General features: G+C 42.9%; 2 protein-coding genes across 4 annotated transcripts in view; one reads left to right on the forward strand and one right to left on the reverse strand.

Moving 5' to 3' along the window:
* Positions 1-427: 427 nt before the first annotated feature.
* On the reverse strand, positions 428-8,717 carry HINT1 (histidine triad nucleotide binding protein 1). The gene is made up of 3 exons (XM_054488138.2): positions 8,451-8,717; positions 5,949-6,053; positions 428-2,973 (listed from the first exon to the last, which is right to left on the reverse strand). The coding sequence occupies exons 1-3, from the start codon at positions 8,559-8,561 to the stop codon at positions 2,809-2,811; spliced, it is 381 nt and encodes a 126-aa protein (XP_054344113.1). The 5' UTR covers positions 8,562-8,717; the 3' UTR covers positions 428-2,808.
* A 5,484-nt stretch (positions 8,718-14,201) lies between these two features.
* Positions 14,202-16,043, forward strand: part of LYRM7 (LYR motif containing 7) — a 34,493-nt gene continuing 32,651 nt past the window's right edge. Inside the window, exon 1 of one of the 3 annotated variants that reach the window (XM_054488139.1) lies at positions 14,202-14,419. In XM_054488139.1, the coding sequence (XP_054344114.1) occupies positions 14,402-14,419 (18 nt within the window). In that variant the 5' untranslated portion in view covers positions 14,202-14,401. Of the gene's footprint in view, positions 14,649-16,043 lie in introns of all 3 variants that reach the window. The other 2 variants (XR_010126477.1, XM_063665480.1) reach the window with 2 other exon arrangements.

Here is a 16,043-nt window from a genome sequence, read left to right on the forward strand (position 1 = left end):
GTGAAAGGGGCAGGAGCTCTCCAAAGTCTCTTTCACAAAGGCACTCATCCCACTTATAAAAGCTCTGGTCTCATCATTTAATCACCTACCAAAGACCCCACCTCCTAATACCATCACATTGGAGGTTAGAATTTCAACATACAAATTTTGGGAAACATAAATGTTCAGTCAATAGCAGTGAGCAATCCAAGAGACCACAGTCTAAGTCATAATGCCTTCTGTGATGCAGCCTCAGAAATCATACTATCATTTGTACCATACTGTTTATTATGAATCAGATTCAATGAGAAACACAAGGGTGCAAATACCAAAAGTGAGGATCCTTGTGGGCTATCCTGGAGACTGGCTACTATATGAGGTTTGGTGAATATATGCCACAAGACAGTTTTGGGCAGAGGTCACAGACAGAACCAGCAAGACAACTTGGTGGTTGTCTACCTGATTTATTAACATCAGCTTAACTAAATCAGTGGTAAAGACAATATGCATGATAAAAGCCCAGCCAACCCTCTTATACATAATACAAATGCATCTCATTACTTCATTCTTTACTGTGGCACAAATCCCTCCAAAACTCCTCCCTACACCTTCCCTCAACATAAAATGTAAAGTCATAAAAGTACTAGGAAAGGCCGGGCGCAGTGGCTCACGCCTGTAATCCCAACATTTTCGGGGGCCGAAGCGGGTGGATCACCTGAGGTCGGGAGTTCGAAACCAGCCTGATGAACAAGGAGAAACCCCGTCTCTACTAAAAATACAAAATTAGCCGGGCGTGGTGGCACATGCCTGTAATCCCAGCTACTCAGGAGGCTGAGGCAGGAGAAATGCTTGAACCTGGGAGGCAGAGGTTGCAGTGAGTTGAGACTGCACCATTGCACTCCAGCCTGGGCAACAAGAGCGAGACTCAGTCTCAAAAAAAAAGTACTAGGAAAAAAAAGAATAATATTTTAAAATCCTCTTAGGGTGGGAAAGGCTTATGAAATAAATTTAAGATGGATATATTAACTATATAAACATTTTAAACACCATAAACAAAGTAAGGGGACAAATGACAAATTGGGAAAAAATTATGTGTTGCACATAAAGAGCCAATTTCCCTCGTCTCCCCACCTCCAAAAAAAAAAAAAACTATTTTAAAAAATCACTAACAGGAAATAAAATTTTAAGAAAAACAACTTTCAATTAAATGTGTCAAAATCCTACAACAATCTTTTTAGAGATTAAAAATGGAAGGCTGGTCACAGTGGCTCACACCTGTAATCCTGACACTTTGGGAGGCCAAGGTGGGTGCATCACCTGAGGTCAGGAGTTCGAGACCAGCCTGGCCAACATGGTGAAACCCCATCCCTGCTAAAAATACAAAAATTAGCTAGGCATGGTGGTGTGCGCCTGTAGTCCCAGCTACTTGGGAGGCCGAGGCAGGAGAATTGCTTGAACCTGGGAGGCGGAAATTGCAGTGAGCCAAGATCGTGCCACTGTACTCCAGCTTGGATGACAGGATGACTCTGTCTCACAAAAAAAAAAAAAAAAAAGGAAAAAACCTGTAAGTATGAAGAGAATGGGAGAAGAAACAAAAAAAAATTATTAAATTTTGGAAGCTGGAAAGTGCCCACACAAAGAAAAGCAAAAAAGCAAAGCTATTAACCTTGTATTAAATAGAACCTTAGAGGCCGGGAGTGGTGGCTCACACCTGTAATCCCAGCACTTTGGGAGGCCAAGGTGGGCAGATCACCTGAGCTCAGGAGTTCGAGACCAGCCTGGCCAACATAGTGAAACCCCATCTCTACCAAAAATACAAAAATTAGCCAGGCATGGTGGCACACACCAGTAATCCCAGCTACTCGGGAGGCTGGGTGAGGCAGAATCACTTGAACCCAGGAGGTGGAGGTTGCATTGAGCTGAGATCACACCACTGCACTGCAGCCTGGGTGAAACAGCAAGACGCCGTCTCAAAAAAAAAAAAAAAAAAAATTAAAAAAAACAGAACCTTAGAAAGGCCAGGGTACATGGTGAGACTAAAAACAAAAGGTTGGTTGTCAGTCTACATGAAAACTCAGACCCTGACAAGTTCCCTTTCCTACTCTATATGACGTAGCCAGATTTGTGCACAACTTAAATATGTTTATTAATGTGAGCATACACATTTAGAACAGTGGGGTTTCAATTGGAAAAATGAATTATACGTAAAATGTTTTCAAGTCTTTATAATAAATATTCAGATGGAGTTTAAATAGCAAGGAAATACCAATGTATGGCTTCACATGGTCATCAAAGATTATGTCACAAACCTACTTTCATCCCTTCCAAATTACGCCCAGAGTCCAGGGGCAATGTGGGCTGAACATAAAGCACTGTTTCTAAACCCAAAATGGTCAATTTCCAATGTTCTTAGAAAATGTGAGAATTAGTTTAAAAATCTAAGTTGGACCTATTTTAGCCTGGAAAGATATTTCAAAGTTAAAGCTAAATTTATAAACTCTCATTATTTGTCTTCAAAGACTAGTAACACCATTAAAACAATGCAATGTTCATATGTTGAGTCCTCCTTGGGAAGAAAAAGCAAGAAACGTCCAAAATTATAAACCCACCTTCACATATTCCAACAAATATATTTTTAAAATAACAATCAAATGCAACATTCAGCGAGACTATAAGCCATGCAACAATGTCTTTTATTATGTATGCGGCTTTAAAATTATTTCTTGAATCTCTCCATACACAGGCAAAAATAAGTGTGTTACTTAACATACTGCAACTTGCCTAACTTAATCATTGCCTAGAGAAGAGAAAATTATCCCCAAAACGTGCTTAACCAGGAGGCCAATGCATCTGCCGACCTCCAAGAACATGGAGATGAACATGATAGACAGACTGTCCACCATCTGAACCTTCATTCACTACCATTCGATAACCCTTATTCAGGCCCAGATCAGCAGCACATTTCTTGCCAACAATCATTAAGTGTCCAAGAAGCTGGAAAAGGAAAAAAAAAGTTTCTTAGGCACAGGCAATTTATTACTTCTTGCCATTAAATAACAAACTGTCAAGCTGAAATATCAAATCTTAAAACTCTCATTGAAATACACCCCTTTGAGCAAATATTTGGAAACTCTTAATCCCAACAGAGCATAATCTATAACTGGAGACCCATTAAGCTTAGGTATTTATCATTACTAATTTCAAGAAACAAATTAGAAATAAAATCTGCTGTTCAATTAAACTTTTTTTTTTTTTAAGAGATGGGGTCTTGCTCTGTCACTCACGCTGGAGTGCAGTGGCACGATCTCAGCTCACTGCAGCCTGGACCTCCCAGGTTGAAGTGATCCTCCTGCCTCACCCACCCAAGGAGCTGGGACTATAGGCACATGCCACCACACCCGGCTAATTTTTGTATTTTTTTGTTGAGATGGGGCTTCTTCAATGTTGCCTAGGCTGCTCTTGAACTCCTGCGCTCGGGCAATCTGCCCACCTTAACCTCCAAAGTGCTGGGAATACAGGCACAAGGCACTATGCCCAACCAAAAAAAAAATTTAATTATATTCCAAGTGGTGTTTAAGTTTTCTTAATAAAGCAAGACATCTTGCTTTCTTTATGACTTCCTTATGACCATTATGGATTTTCCTGTGAACACTGCCAGATCTATTGCATTGTCTGGGGACTTGTAGGATCCTGTGGCAAATACCTAGTCTCACTCTGTGTCATCCTGTTTGTTTTTTGGTTCTATCTACAGTCAATTTGTCTCTATTTACACATGGAGTCCACTTGTGTGTTGCCAGCTTTCTTCCCTAATAAAAGTTAAAGGGGAGAAGGTTGGCAGGAGAAAAGAACTTTAACTCCCATTTCACTGCTTATGCTTTCCCATTGTGAGAGAAAAAAGTTGGGAGGGTTAACTTCAACATTCTAAAAAGCTCTCAGGAAAGGGAACTCCTTTAATTCCTTTGGCAAGAAAAGAGGGAAGGGAGAGAATCTTACGTTTCTATTCCCATTACCTTAGTAAGCCCCAGGACAGTGGACTCTGCTTACCTTACTCATGCAGTAAGGTCCACTGTACAGATGGACAACGGACAGAAAGTGTAAGTTGGGGAAATTATGATTTTTCAACTTTACAATGGTGTGGAAGCAATATGCATTCAGGAGAAACCATACTTCAAATTTTGATCCTTTTCCAGACTGGTGATATGCAGTAAAATACTCTTACATGAGATATTCAACACTCTGTTACAGAATAGGCTCTGTATTAGGTGATTTTGCCCAACTGTAGGTTAATGTTAAGTGTTCTGAGCAAGCTTAAATTAGACTAGCCTAGGCTGTGATGTTCAGTAAGTTAGGTGTATTACATGCATTTTCAACAGACATACAATATTTTCAACTTATGATGGGTTTATCAGCATGTAACCCCATCTTAAGTTGATGAGCATCTATATAAAATTTTGTACAGCAGATACCTATACTGGTCACAACATTTAATTATGAATTAGCACAGTTTTAAAGCTGGTTCAGTAAACGTTTCCTGGCAAACAACTGTCTTCTAAGTAAAAGAGATGACCTTAAAACACTAATTTAGAATGTTAACTGAGTAAAAATTAACATTTTATTATCCTTACAGAAAAGAGCTGCATTTGAGTAAGAAGCTCTGACCTTAAAATGCCATGACTGTCTAATTATACTAAATGTTAAAAATTTGTATTCTGGGGCTGGGCATGGAGGCTTACACCTGTAATCCCAGCACTTTGGGAGGTTGAGGTGGGCGGATCACCTGAGGTTGGGAGTTCGAGACTAACCTGACCAACATGGAGAAACCCCATCTCTACTAAAAATACAAATAAGCCAGGTGTGGTGGCACATGCCTGTAATCCCAGCTACTCAGGAGGCTGAGGCAGGGGAATCACTTGTACCCCGGAGGCAGAGGTTGCGGTGAGCCAAGATCGTGCCATTGCACTCTAGCCTGGGCAACAAGAACAAAACTCCGTCTCAAAAAAAAAAAAAAAAGAAAAAAATGTATTCTGAGGTTTTAATGTTACTGCATATAAGATGGTATTTTACCATTAAGTGCTCGCTCTAATCTTTGAACTCTGTGATTTGTACAAATATATTGAATTAAAAATTAATGCCCTGAAGTTTCTAAGTTTCAGAAATAATGTCTCACTTTACAAAGGTATCCCCAAGTAAATACAACTGACCCTTGCACAATATGGGTTTGACCCGTGCAGGTCTACTCATATGCAAATTTTCTTCTGCCTCTGCCACCCCTGAGACAGCTACAGCTAGACCAACCCGTCGTCTTCTTCAGCCTCCTTAACATGAAGATGACAGGGATGAAGACCTTTATGATTCACTCCACTTAATGAATAGTAAATATATTTTCTCTTCCTTATGATTTTCTTAACCTTTTTTCTAGCTTACTTTAAGAATATAATAGGCCAGGAACAGTGGCTCACGCCTGTAATCCCAGCACTTTGGGAGGCTGAGGAGGGCGGATCACGAGGTCAGGAGATCGAGACTATCCTAACACGGTGAAACCCATCTCTACTAAAAATACAAAAAATTAGCCGGGCGTGGTGGCAGGTGCCTGTAGTCCTAGCTACTTGGGAGGCTGAGGCAGGAGAATGGTGTGAACCATTGCAAGGCGGAGCTTGCAATGAGCAGAGATCATGCCACTGCACTCCAGCCTGGGCGACAGAACGAGACTCTGTCTCAAAAAAAAAAAAAAAGATAATAGCAAGTGTTGATAAGGATATGGAGAAGATGGAACGCTCATTCATTGCTGGTGGGATACAAAATGATGCAGTAACTTTGGAAAACAGCTGGGCAATGGAAGTCCTAATGGTTTTTCTGGTTTTTCCTTAGTAACGACCTTAGGAAGATGAAAATGTGACAGCACTTTAAGGACAAAATTAATCTCACAATTTAAAAAGCAAGAAAATAAATCATGTTAGAAATGTACTTACACTTTCATCATCATCTTCTGCTGCAGAAATCTGGGATATATGTTTCTTGGGTATCACCAGAAAATGTGTTGGTGCTTGAGGGGAAATGTCATGGAAAGCAAGGCACTAGGGAAAAGGGAAAGAAATAAATAAATCAAACTTTTAGTATATTGGTAGGATAAAACTTATTTCAACAAGTATTTACTGAGCAGTAACTACATGGGGGGCACTAGATGCTACGAAAACAGAAGTGTACACATTACGAATGGTGCCATGGTCCTTTCCATGGAAGTCTTTTTTTTTCTGTTTGAGATGGAGTCTCACTCTGTCACCCAGGCTGGAGTGCAATGGATGATCTCAGCTCACTGCAACCTCCGCCTCCTGGGTTCAAGCGATTCTCCTGCCTCAGCTCCCAAGTAGCTGGGATTACAGGCACATGCCATCATGCCCAGCTAATTTTTGTGTTTTTGTAGAGACGGGGTTTCACCATGTTTTCCAGGCTGGTCTCAAACTCCTGACCTCAGGTGATCCACCCGCCTCGGCCTCCCAAAGTGCTGGGATTACAGGCGTGAGCCACTGCACTCGGACTCCATGGAAGTCTTACGGGAAGACCAACTTTAAATAAAGGTATAATCACCAAAGGTCACACATGTTACAAAGGAAAAATATGAATGATTATTACAGGAAAAGCCTGATTTAGATTAAGTGTTTAGGGACAACAACTCTGAGGCAGTGACATTTAAACTGGGAGCCAATGAATGCATAGAAATTGGCCATGCTAATCCTTGTCTGCCTCTCCAGATCTCCTGCAGCTCTTCACATGGAACTGACCTTCTGAGCTCTCTGCCCTCAGAGCTTTTTCAATGATCCTCTCCCCCTCCAAACCCCAACTTCCGTCTAACTTAAACTGCTAGACATTCCTCCATTCCATTCCCAGCACATACATGATTTCTGGGAGAAAAAAAAAAAACAGAAAAAAACCTCTGATTCCCCTCCCCGTCCCATTACTCCCAGGTCAGAGTCCTAGTTGTGCAATTTCCTGTTTTTTTTTTTTTTCTTTATGATAGCAATGAGTTTTGTAACTACATATTTGTCTGATACTTGATTAATATCTATTCTCACTTTACTCAACTATTTAAGAAATATACCTATCCTTTTGTGTAAAGCTGAAGAGTCTATATATGATACACATTCTTCAGCATTTAGACTAATTATTTAAAACAGTGTCTGTAAATACACATACGACATGAATATTTTCGTATCTCTTGCTCACTGCTGAAGTGAAAGCTGTTTTAATAAAACCCATCCACACTTATTTGTCTCAGGAGTAATTCTACTGGGTACTCCCTACAAAATGCTGATTCATTTAGAATGCTTCCTGCTGTTATACAGTTGGACTTCGGTGGTTCAAATGTAAATTTTTCAACAACCACTTCTCAAAGGCAACTGCAAACTTTAAAAAGAAATATTTTTTCTAAAACCAAAGAATTTCCCCTGAGTAGAGACAAAGTATTTTTTTAAAAATTCACCTAGAGGAACCTAATTAAATCTTTGATAACGTTTTGAATCTAACTAAATGACACTAGTAGAATAAATGTTTTTCTTATATTTTATATTTCCTAAATTTAACAAAACTGTTTACAAAATTTGTTCTATCTAAATCAGCCAATCTGCCCAGCTTTATCTGAGATCCAATCCCAAAAATACAACTGTCCACTAAATAATTTACACAAGATATCTCAAAGTCACATCAACTGGGATTTCACCTACAAGAAGTCAACAAAAACTACAGTCTTAGTCTCTTGGCATAAAATTACTTCCTGTTGAATACAAAAAGAATCATTCAGCTGTTTGTAAGTCCAAAATGTTCAGCGGGAGAGGTCAAAGGAAAGCAAATCTCAGACGCGGGCCCACTTCTTATCTCAGGAGATCGCCTCGCTAGCCCAGGGTAGGCCTTGGGGTGGAGAGAGGGATAGGAGTAGGGGTAGGGGTGACGGTGGCAAGCCGCACCCCGCGGAAGAAGCCGGCAGGCCCAGCCGGTCCGCGCACCTCCCAGCGCCCCTGGGGCCCTCGAGCACAATGCCTTGCTGAGCAGCGCCCAGGAACGCCGGGCCCTGGCAGGCCGGCTGTGCGCGGGAGATCGCGGAGATTGGGCCTGAGTCAGGGAGCGATCGGGTTTCTCTGTCAGGCAGAGCGCTGGCGAGATTTCGAGATTCCTGATACAGGCAAGGTCCGAGGCAGCCGGGGAGCCGGCGGGCTTCCACGCGGGGGCCCCAGGGCGCCCGGCGGCCTGGCCCGCGCCCGGGGCAGATAACAAGTAACCGGAGCGCCGGCACGCGCCGGCAGGCCGCCTCGGCGTGCCCGGGCCCTGTCCGCTGGCTGGGGGCCCGCTGGGCCAGGGCGGCCAGGTCCCTTCCCGTCGCCGATGCACTCGCGACCCCTCCTCTCCCTCCGCGAGAAACCCGAGGATCCGCGGACGATACCCCCCCTTACCAGGCGAGCGAGGTGGTGCCCAGTACCTACCCGGTCATCCTCAAAAATGATTTTGGCTGGTATTTCCTTGCGGATGATCTTCCCGAAGATCGTGTCGCCACCAGGCCGAGCGACCTGAGCCTTGGCAATCTCATCTGCCATCTCGGCCTCTCTCCCGCGCGGCGGCCAGAGGAGAGGCTCGGGAGGAGTGAGGAACCCGCTGAGCGTGCGGCGCGAGAGGGCGCAGCCAAGCCTGCGCAGGTGCCCCGGCTCTGGCGCCCCACCTAATCTTGCGCGTGCGCACTGGCGACCTGGGCTGCGAGTGCGGCCAGCGAGCTGCAGCGCCGCAGGAACTGCCGCAGGGACCGGCTTGGGGAAGTTTCTAGTCTTGAGCTCTAAGGAGATTCCTAAGTCGTTTTTCTATCCTCCTTTCTTGTCTCCTGGGGAATGCAGTTACTGGTATAAACCCTTCGTCTGCAAAGGGTTACTGTAACTGTAACCCTTCAGTTACAAATCTTGTAACTGACAAGATTTGATAATTTAAGTGGTGCTGGTTGCAACTTAGCACTTAGATTATTTAAGGTCTTGCAGCTGTAGCAGATTTTAAGCCCTCTCTTCAACAGATTTTTTTTCTCTCTCTACCAGTGGTTCTCAAGCTTGACTACACATTAAGATCACCTGTGGAGCTTTTAAAAATCCCCGTGAACCTGGCTGCACCCCAGATCCATTAAATAAGAATCTTTGGAGATAAGCTCCAGGCATCAGTAGTTTGTAAACCTCCCTAGACTGCTCTGCAAAGAATTTTTCCCAGCAGCAATCAACATAATGTATTAATAAAATGACCCACTTTAAAAAAAAAAAAAAAAAACCTTCCTTAATCCCACATCCCCCTCCATATCTTTGCTCGTTTTATAAAGAAGTTTTCTACATACCTCGTCAGCTTTCTTATCTTTCATTTTTGAGTCCATTTCCCTCTTGTCAAGGTCACTAAGGACATCCATTTATAAAATCTTATAGACAATTCCAGTTATCATACTAGACCTCTAAGTGTACGTATTAAGAAAAAGTATGGCTCCTCAATGCCTTTTTTTTAGATAGATTCTTTCTCTGTCGCCCAGGCTCGACTGCCGTGGCACAATCTCGGCCCATTGCAACCTTTATCTCCTGAGTTCAAGCGATTCTCAGGCCTCAGCCTCCCAAGTAGCTAGGACTACAGGCGCGCACCACCACACCCAGCTAATTTTTGTATTTTTAGTAGAGACAGGGTTTCCGCATGCCGACCAGGCTGTTCTCAAACTTCTGACCTCAGATGTTCCACCCGCCTCAGCCTCCCAAAGTGCTGGGATTACAGGTGTGAGCTCAACTGCCTTTTATGATTACACTACTACTCTGTCTTGGCAAAATTATTGAATGTGGTTCCCTTTAATCTCAAAAGTGTTCATTTGGTACTTTTGCTATCAAAGACATTACTGGGACAATTGGTAAAATCTAAATAATGCCTATAAATTAGATAATAGTTTTGAAGTCATGTTAATTTCCTTTCATAACCACAGAAAAATTGTCAAAATCAGTTGGTTTGGGGTGGGGCCCTACAAGTTAGGTTTCTAACTTTCCAGGTGATACAGTTGCTGCTGGCCCAGGAACCATACTTGAAGAACTACTGATACAAGGGAATGTCTTTGTAGGAAAAACCCACTGAAGTATTTAAGGCTATGGGTATCATGTCTGCAACTTACTTTCAAATAGTTCAGAGAAAAAGTGTCTGTCTATAGGTAAGTAGAGAAATAGAAAAGGATAAAGCAATTAAAATAAAATATAAACATTTGGAGAATCTGAGTGAAAGGCATATGCAAATTCTATGTATTATTCTTGCAACTTTTATGTGTCTGAAATTGTCAAAATAAAAAAATGTGTGCTGGTTTGGATAATAAATAATATGGTCAGCTTTCATTCCATCTGAAGGCTTTACCATCTATATAGTAGTGACTCTCAAGTATTTATCTCTTGACCTACCTCTTCCCTTAATCCCAGACTGGTCTGTGATATACATTACAGCCTATTGACCACCTCCGCTTAGATGGCTACCAGGCACTGCGATTTTATTTTGACTCCCTCCACAACAAACAAACCAAAACCTCCTTTTGCAGGATTCTGTATCTGCTGTACCACCATTCACCCAGTTACTCCAGCCAAAAAGCCTTGAAATCATCCTTAAATCTTCTCTCTCTACTTTCAACACACATCACTAAGGATCTAATCACTTCTTATCTCCTCTACCTCCACTACTCTAATCCAAGCTACTAACATCTCTTTCCTGGAGTACTTTGAAAGGCTCCTAGTTGGATAACCTATCTGCTTCCATTGTAGTTAATTTGTCACACAGCACCCAAAATGATCTTTATAAAATATAAATCATAATGTCACTCTCCTGCTGGTAATATGCTAGTGTATAACATCACAGAATAAAATCCAACACCCTTACCTTGGCTTATAGGGCCCTGTGTGATCAGGCCCATTGCTGCTGCTTCTACCTCATTTCTTTCCATTTCAACCTTATTGACTGGCCTCACGCAAACTCAGTGTGCTAGGCAGAAGATGCCCATGTCCTAATCCCTGGAGCCTGTGAATATGTTACCTGGTAAGTGGGATTTTGTAGATGTGATTAAGTTAAGGATCTTGGAATAGGGAGGTTCCTGCATTATCTAGGTGGGCCCAAAGTAATCACAACAGCCCTTGTAAGTGAAAGAGAGACACAGAAGAGTGAGAGTAAGAGTAGGAGATGAGACCACAGAGGCAGAGGTGAGAGTCTGAGATTTGAAAATGCTCGGCTGGGTGTGGTGACTCACGACTGTAATCCCAGCACTTTGGGAGGCCGAGGTGGGCGATCATGAGGTCAGGCGTTTGAGACCAGCCTGGCCAACATGGTGAAACCCTGTCTCTACTAAAAATACCAAAAATAGCTGGGCGTGGTGGCAGGCGCCTGTAATCCCAGCTACTCAAGAGGCTGAGGCAGGAAAATCCTTTGAACCTGGGAGGCGGAGGTTGCAGTGAGCCAAGATCGCACCATTGCAGCCTTGGCAACAGGGTAAGACTCTGTCTCAAAAAAAGAAAAAAAAAAAGAAAAAAGCTCCATTATTGGCTTTGAAAATGGAAGGAGTTGGGCCGGGCGCGGTGGCTCACGCCTGTAATCCCAGCACTTTGGGAGGCCAAGGCAGGCGGATCACGAGGTCAGGAGATTGAGACCATCCTGGCTAACACGATCAAACCCCGTCTTTACTAAAAATACAAAAAATTCGCCGGGTGTGATGGCAGGCGCCTGTAGTCCCAAATAATCAGGAGGCTGAGGCAGGAGAACGGCGTGAACATGGGAGGCGGAGCTTGCAGTGAGCTGAGATCGTGCCACTGCACTCCAGCCTGGGCAACAGTAGGAGACTCCTCCTCAAAAAAAAAAAAGAAAAAGAAAAAAGAAAATGGAAGGAGCCAAAAACAGGTAGCATTTGTAAGTCAGAAGCCCAAATTGAGTTTCACTGAGCCAAAATCAAATCAAGTGTTGGCAAGGGTGCATTCCTTCTGTATGCTCTAGGGAAGAAATCATTCCCTCACCTTTTCCAATTTCTGGAGTAGGCTTGCTTGGTTTGTGGCCCCTTCCTCCATCTTCCTCCATCTTCAAAGCCAGCAGCAGAACATCTTCAAACTTCTCCCTGACTCTGCTTCCTTCTTTCACTTATAAGGATCCTTATGATTACACTGAGTCCACCAGACAATCCAGGATAATCTTCCCATCTCAAAATACTTAATTTAATGACATCTTCAAAGCCTCTTGTCATATATAACATAGTCAGAGCTTCCAGAATCTGAACAGAGACATCTTCTGGAGGCCATTATTCTGCCTACTACATAGTTCTGTGAACTTACATGATGAACATGCTGGAATTTCCTGTTCAGTTCTGCGACTTATACTTTGAAATGCAAACTTTAAAAAGACAACGAAATTTCAGAACCTTCCAAATTTATTAAGCCAAGGGGGCAAAGTTAAGCCTTGAAAACTGAGTCATGTAATACAGCTGTTTTTCTTCTCTGGTGCATGACTATTGTTGCTTCCAGACCTTTGTGTTGAGATGTTATACATTAATCAGACTCCCTATTCTTCATTTCAAACCTAGACTACATAATATTAGAGCTGTAGACCCTTGTGATTGTTACTTTTTTACAATAGAATATTAAGCAACCACCTTAGAGTGTAATCAATACTATTAAGCAACCACCTTAGAGTGTAATCAATACTAGCCAATCAGATCTTAAATCTGGATGTTATCCATTGTTTGGAAAATGTTGTAATTCTGTTCGGCATCTCCATTTTGTCTTATATAAACCATCTTCAATTTTCCTTACACTGGAAGCACTGATCACCATTCTTTGGTGTCTACATGTTCCCATATGACTGCCCTCATACTTTACAGTTGAATAAACCTTTTTAACTGGATCCTTAGCCTTTTGATTATTTTGGGGTGACAAGACAAACCAAGCCATGTTCCCAGAACAACTAGAATAGTGAAGAGCCCACCTCATATGTGGAACAGTTAAAGGAGACATGCAAATTTATTTAAGAAAAGAGGAGCCACAGAACTGAACTGATTCTGTCATTATAGAACTGTTTTAAAATATCAGCAGATGAGGGACTTTGGTTAACTGAATGCAGGACAGTACCTAGCAAGAAATCATCACAATAAGTTATGAATTTTCAGGAAGCTGCACTATGAGTCTACAGTGAAAATGGGGGAGCGGGGACGGGGCATCTTTTAAATCACTGTCAGCATTCAGAAAGCACAATGCAAGGTCCAAGATCATCTAGTTTATTGTTTCTCAGATAAAAGACAATATCCACTATACTTGGTTTAATCGCTTCATTACGTTAAATGTTCTGCAAATAGAATGCATCTTAATTTTAAAAAAATTGATTATCTTGTTATTCTCAGAATGACTTGCAATAATTCCTTAAAATAACATAGATGACAGAGAAGGAAAAGGGCCTGGAAATCCATTGGTCCAGATCTTTCATTTTTAATAAGAAGTCAATTTTACCTAAAAGTTAACCTGAAAGGCTATACGGGTAGGGAAGGAGAAAAATTATGCAGTAGGAACAATAGGAAAAGGTTGTGGCGCGTTATTAACGTGACTACAGAGTTTTTTCTTGATGCTTGCAAGGTCGTAAGTTAAAACGCACTTAAATACTTATGATTGTTTCTAATTATGATGCTGCTGATTAATTACCCATTTCTGACCTCTTTATCAGCAAAACCAAGTTGTAGAGAGAGTTGAATAGGCAAAATGTAAAGGGTAAGACTAAGCTTTACGGTCAGACATAGCAGATTTGCATCCCAGATCTCCATTTACTAGCTGTGCGAACTTCAGCGAGTAATTTAACCTCACCTTCTGAGGAAATAAATGAGAGAATATACGCATAAAATTTTTAGGAGTCAGTGTTTCAATCAATGCCCGCTGCAGTTGTTAGGACTTGGCTTTTATTTATGCACATTTCCAGAGAGATAGTCGCAACTGGGAAACGTTAAAATAAAGGTTCTTTTACAGGCGATCCTATACCCTAAACAGGAGGTAACAAAACGCGGGTGCCGACGCCATCCACTAAATACAAACCCAATCCGCCTAGCAGAGGATCCCTGCGCCGGAAGTGACTGTGCCCCTAACTAACATGGCGTCCAGGTGATTTCCGTTCTCTTCTGGCCAGTAATTGGGCTCTGCGGCTCCTCGCGATTTTACCAGTTCCCGTCCTTTTAGCAAACGCCTTTAGCAAACGCCCGTTTAGCAAACACCTCCTCCCTCCTTTGGAGGAGGGCGGGGCTAAAAGGGAGATGCTGCCTGGTGATTGGTTGTGGCGCGTTAGTATCGCGCTACAGGGAGTTGGACAGTTAAGTCTTTGATTGGTTGCTGAGGGGCGGGGCTACTCGACTGCTCCGGAGGTAGCGGCCGCGGTGAGGAGAGCCATGGGACAGGCAGTCAAGGTGACAGGGCCCGAGAAGGGGTGGGGACGATGCCGTCGGGGAGGGTATGTTCGCGGCCTTGAGAAAACTGTCTGGAGTCTCTGGAGGCTGGGGCTCCGGACCCTTTACGGAGGATGTGGCTGTTACCCCAGAGAAGCCAGATGACCAACTTCGAGGGGCAGTTGAGGGTTTGTGCAGGTGCGGAGAGCGGGAGGCACCAGTGTGGTTCCTACTTCTTGGTACTAACTTGGTACGCAGTGTTTATCCATGATACAAATCCGCGACTTGAGTTCTGCCTTCGTTTAATCTTCAGACCGAGTATTTGTCTGAGGGACCCATTTCACATCCCTGGGAAGTATAGGAGACGCCAAAGGCTGACCTGAGCAACAGCAGTTCAATGAGGTGAAAGTTTATTCAGATAAACAGAAGGTGCACAGAAGTCTAGCAGCCAAGGAAACCGAACCCCAGCAAAATTACTTGTCAAAAGTAACATAGCAAGACAGAGCAGGGACTGGTGAGACCTGAGCTCACTGAGCTTGGGATGTGGTGGCTGTGCTCGGATCATCTCTCTGAGTACCTACCTGGTCTCAGATTCATTTATCACTCCCAAGCATGATGCACGTTCCTGCCCGGCGCACAATTCTCATTGGCAGCCATCCTTTAACGTTTAACATCAGCATGGCCAGTTGGGATCTGTAGTTGTCACTGGCTGAAACATAAACATGGGGAAATGGCCCGCTATAATATGGCGAAGAAAAGCAGTGTTTACATCTAGTCAATAATAGGGAACCACCAAGCAGCCCTCATGTACTTTTGTACATAATGTCACAGCACCAATAGAAACAGAATTGCTCAGGGTTATTCATTCAAAAATTTCTTTGAATGTCCATAATAGCTATTATTATAGCCAACAACCAACATTTAGCCTATATTGTCTAAGCATAGTGGATGCAACAATAAGCTGAACATCTTTGCTTTCACAAAGAAATCTAGCAGGTGGGGAGAGCTTAAACAGTTATTTCATTACAGTTGTAATAAATGCTTTGATTTGAAACTACAGTGTTTTGTGAGCATATAACTAGAATTTCACATACGATCTCTCAAGGGGCTGGGTGCAGTGGCTCACACCTGTAATCCTAGCACTTTGGGAGGCCGAGGCGGGAGGATCACGTGAGGTCAAGAGTTCGAGACCAGCCTGGGCAACATGGTGAAACCCCATCTCTACTAAAGATACAAAAATTAGCTGGGCATAGGGGTGGCTGCCTGTAATCCCGCTACTCGGGAGGCTGAGGCACAAGAGTTTCTTGAACCTGGGAGGTGGAGGTTGCAGTGAGGTGAGACTGCGCCACTACACTCTAGCCTGGGTGACAGAGCAAGACTTCATCTCAAAAAATAAGTAAATAAATAATCTCTCAAGGAAGTTCAGACCTGACGTTTGATTAGAAATTAGCTAGAGGAGAGAAAAAAGTATTCCAGAAAGGGCAGCTAGCACATGGAAAGTCCTTGAAGTGGGGATTTGGTTGGAACACTTGGATACAAATGGAATTAAGTAGGATTCATATCAAAAACACTTTTGGTAGAGCCTACAGTGTATAGAAGGCACTTATGCTACATGTGGGAAGATACAAAGGTGACCAGTCCAACA

This window comes from Pongo pygmaeus, chromosome 4 (genome assembly GCF_028885625.2).
Source record: "Pongo pygmaeus isolate AG05252 chromosome 4, NHGRI_mPonPyg2-v2.0_pri, whole genome shotgun sequence".
Classification (NCBI taxonomy): Eukaryota; Metazoa; Chordata; class Mammalia; order Primates; family Hominidae; genus Pongo; species Pongo pygmaeus.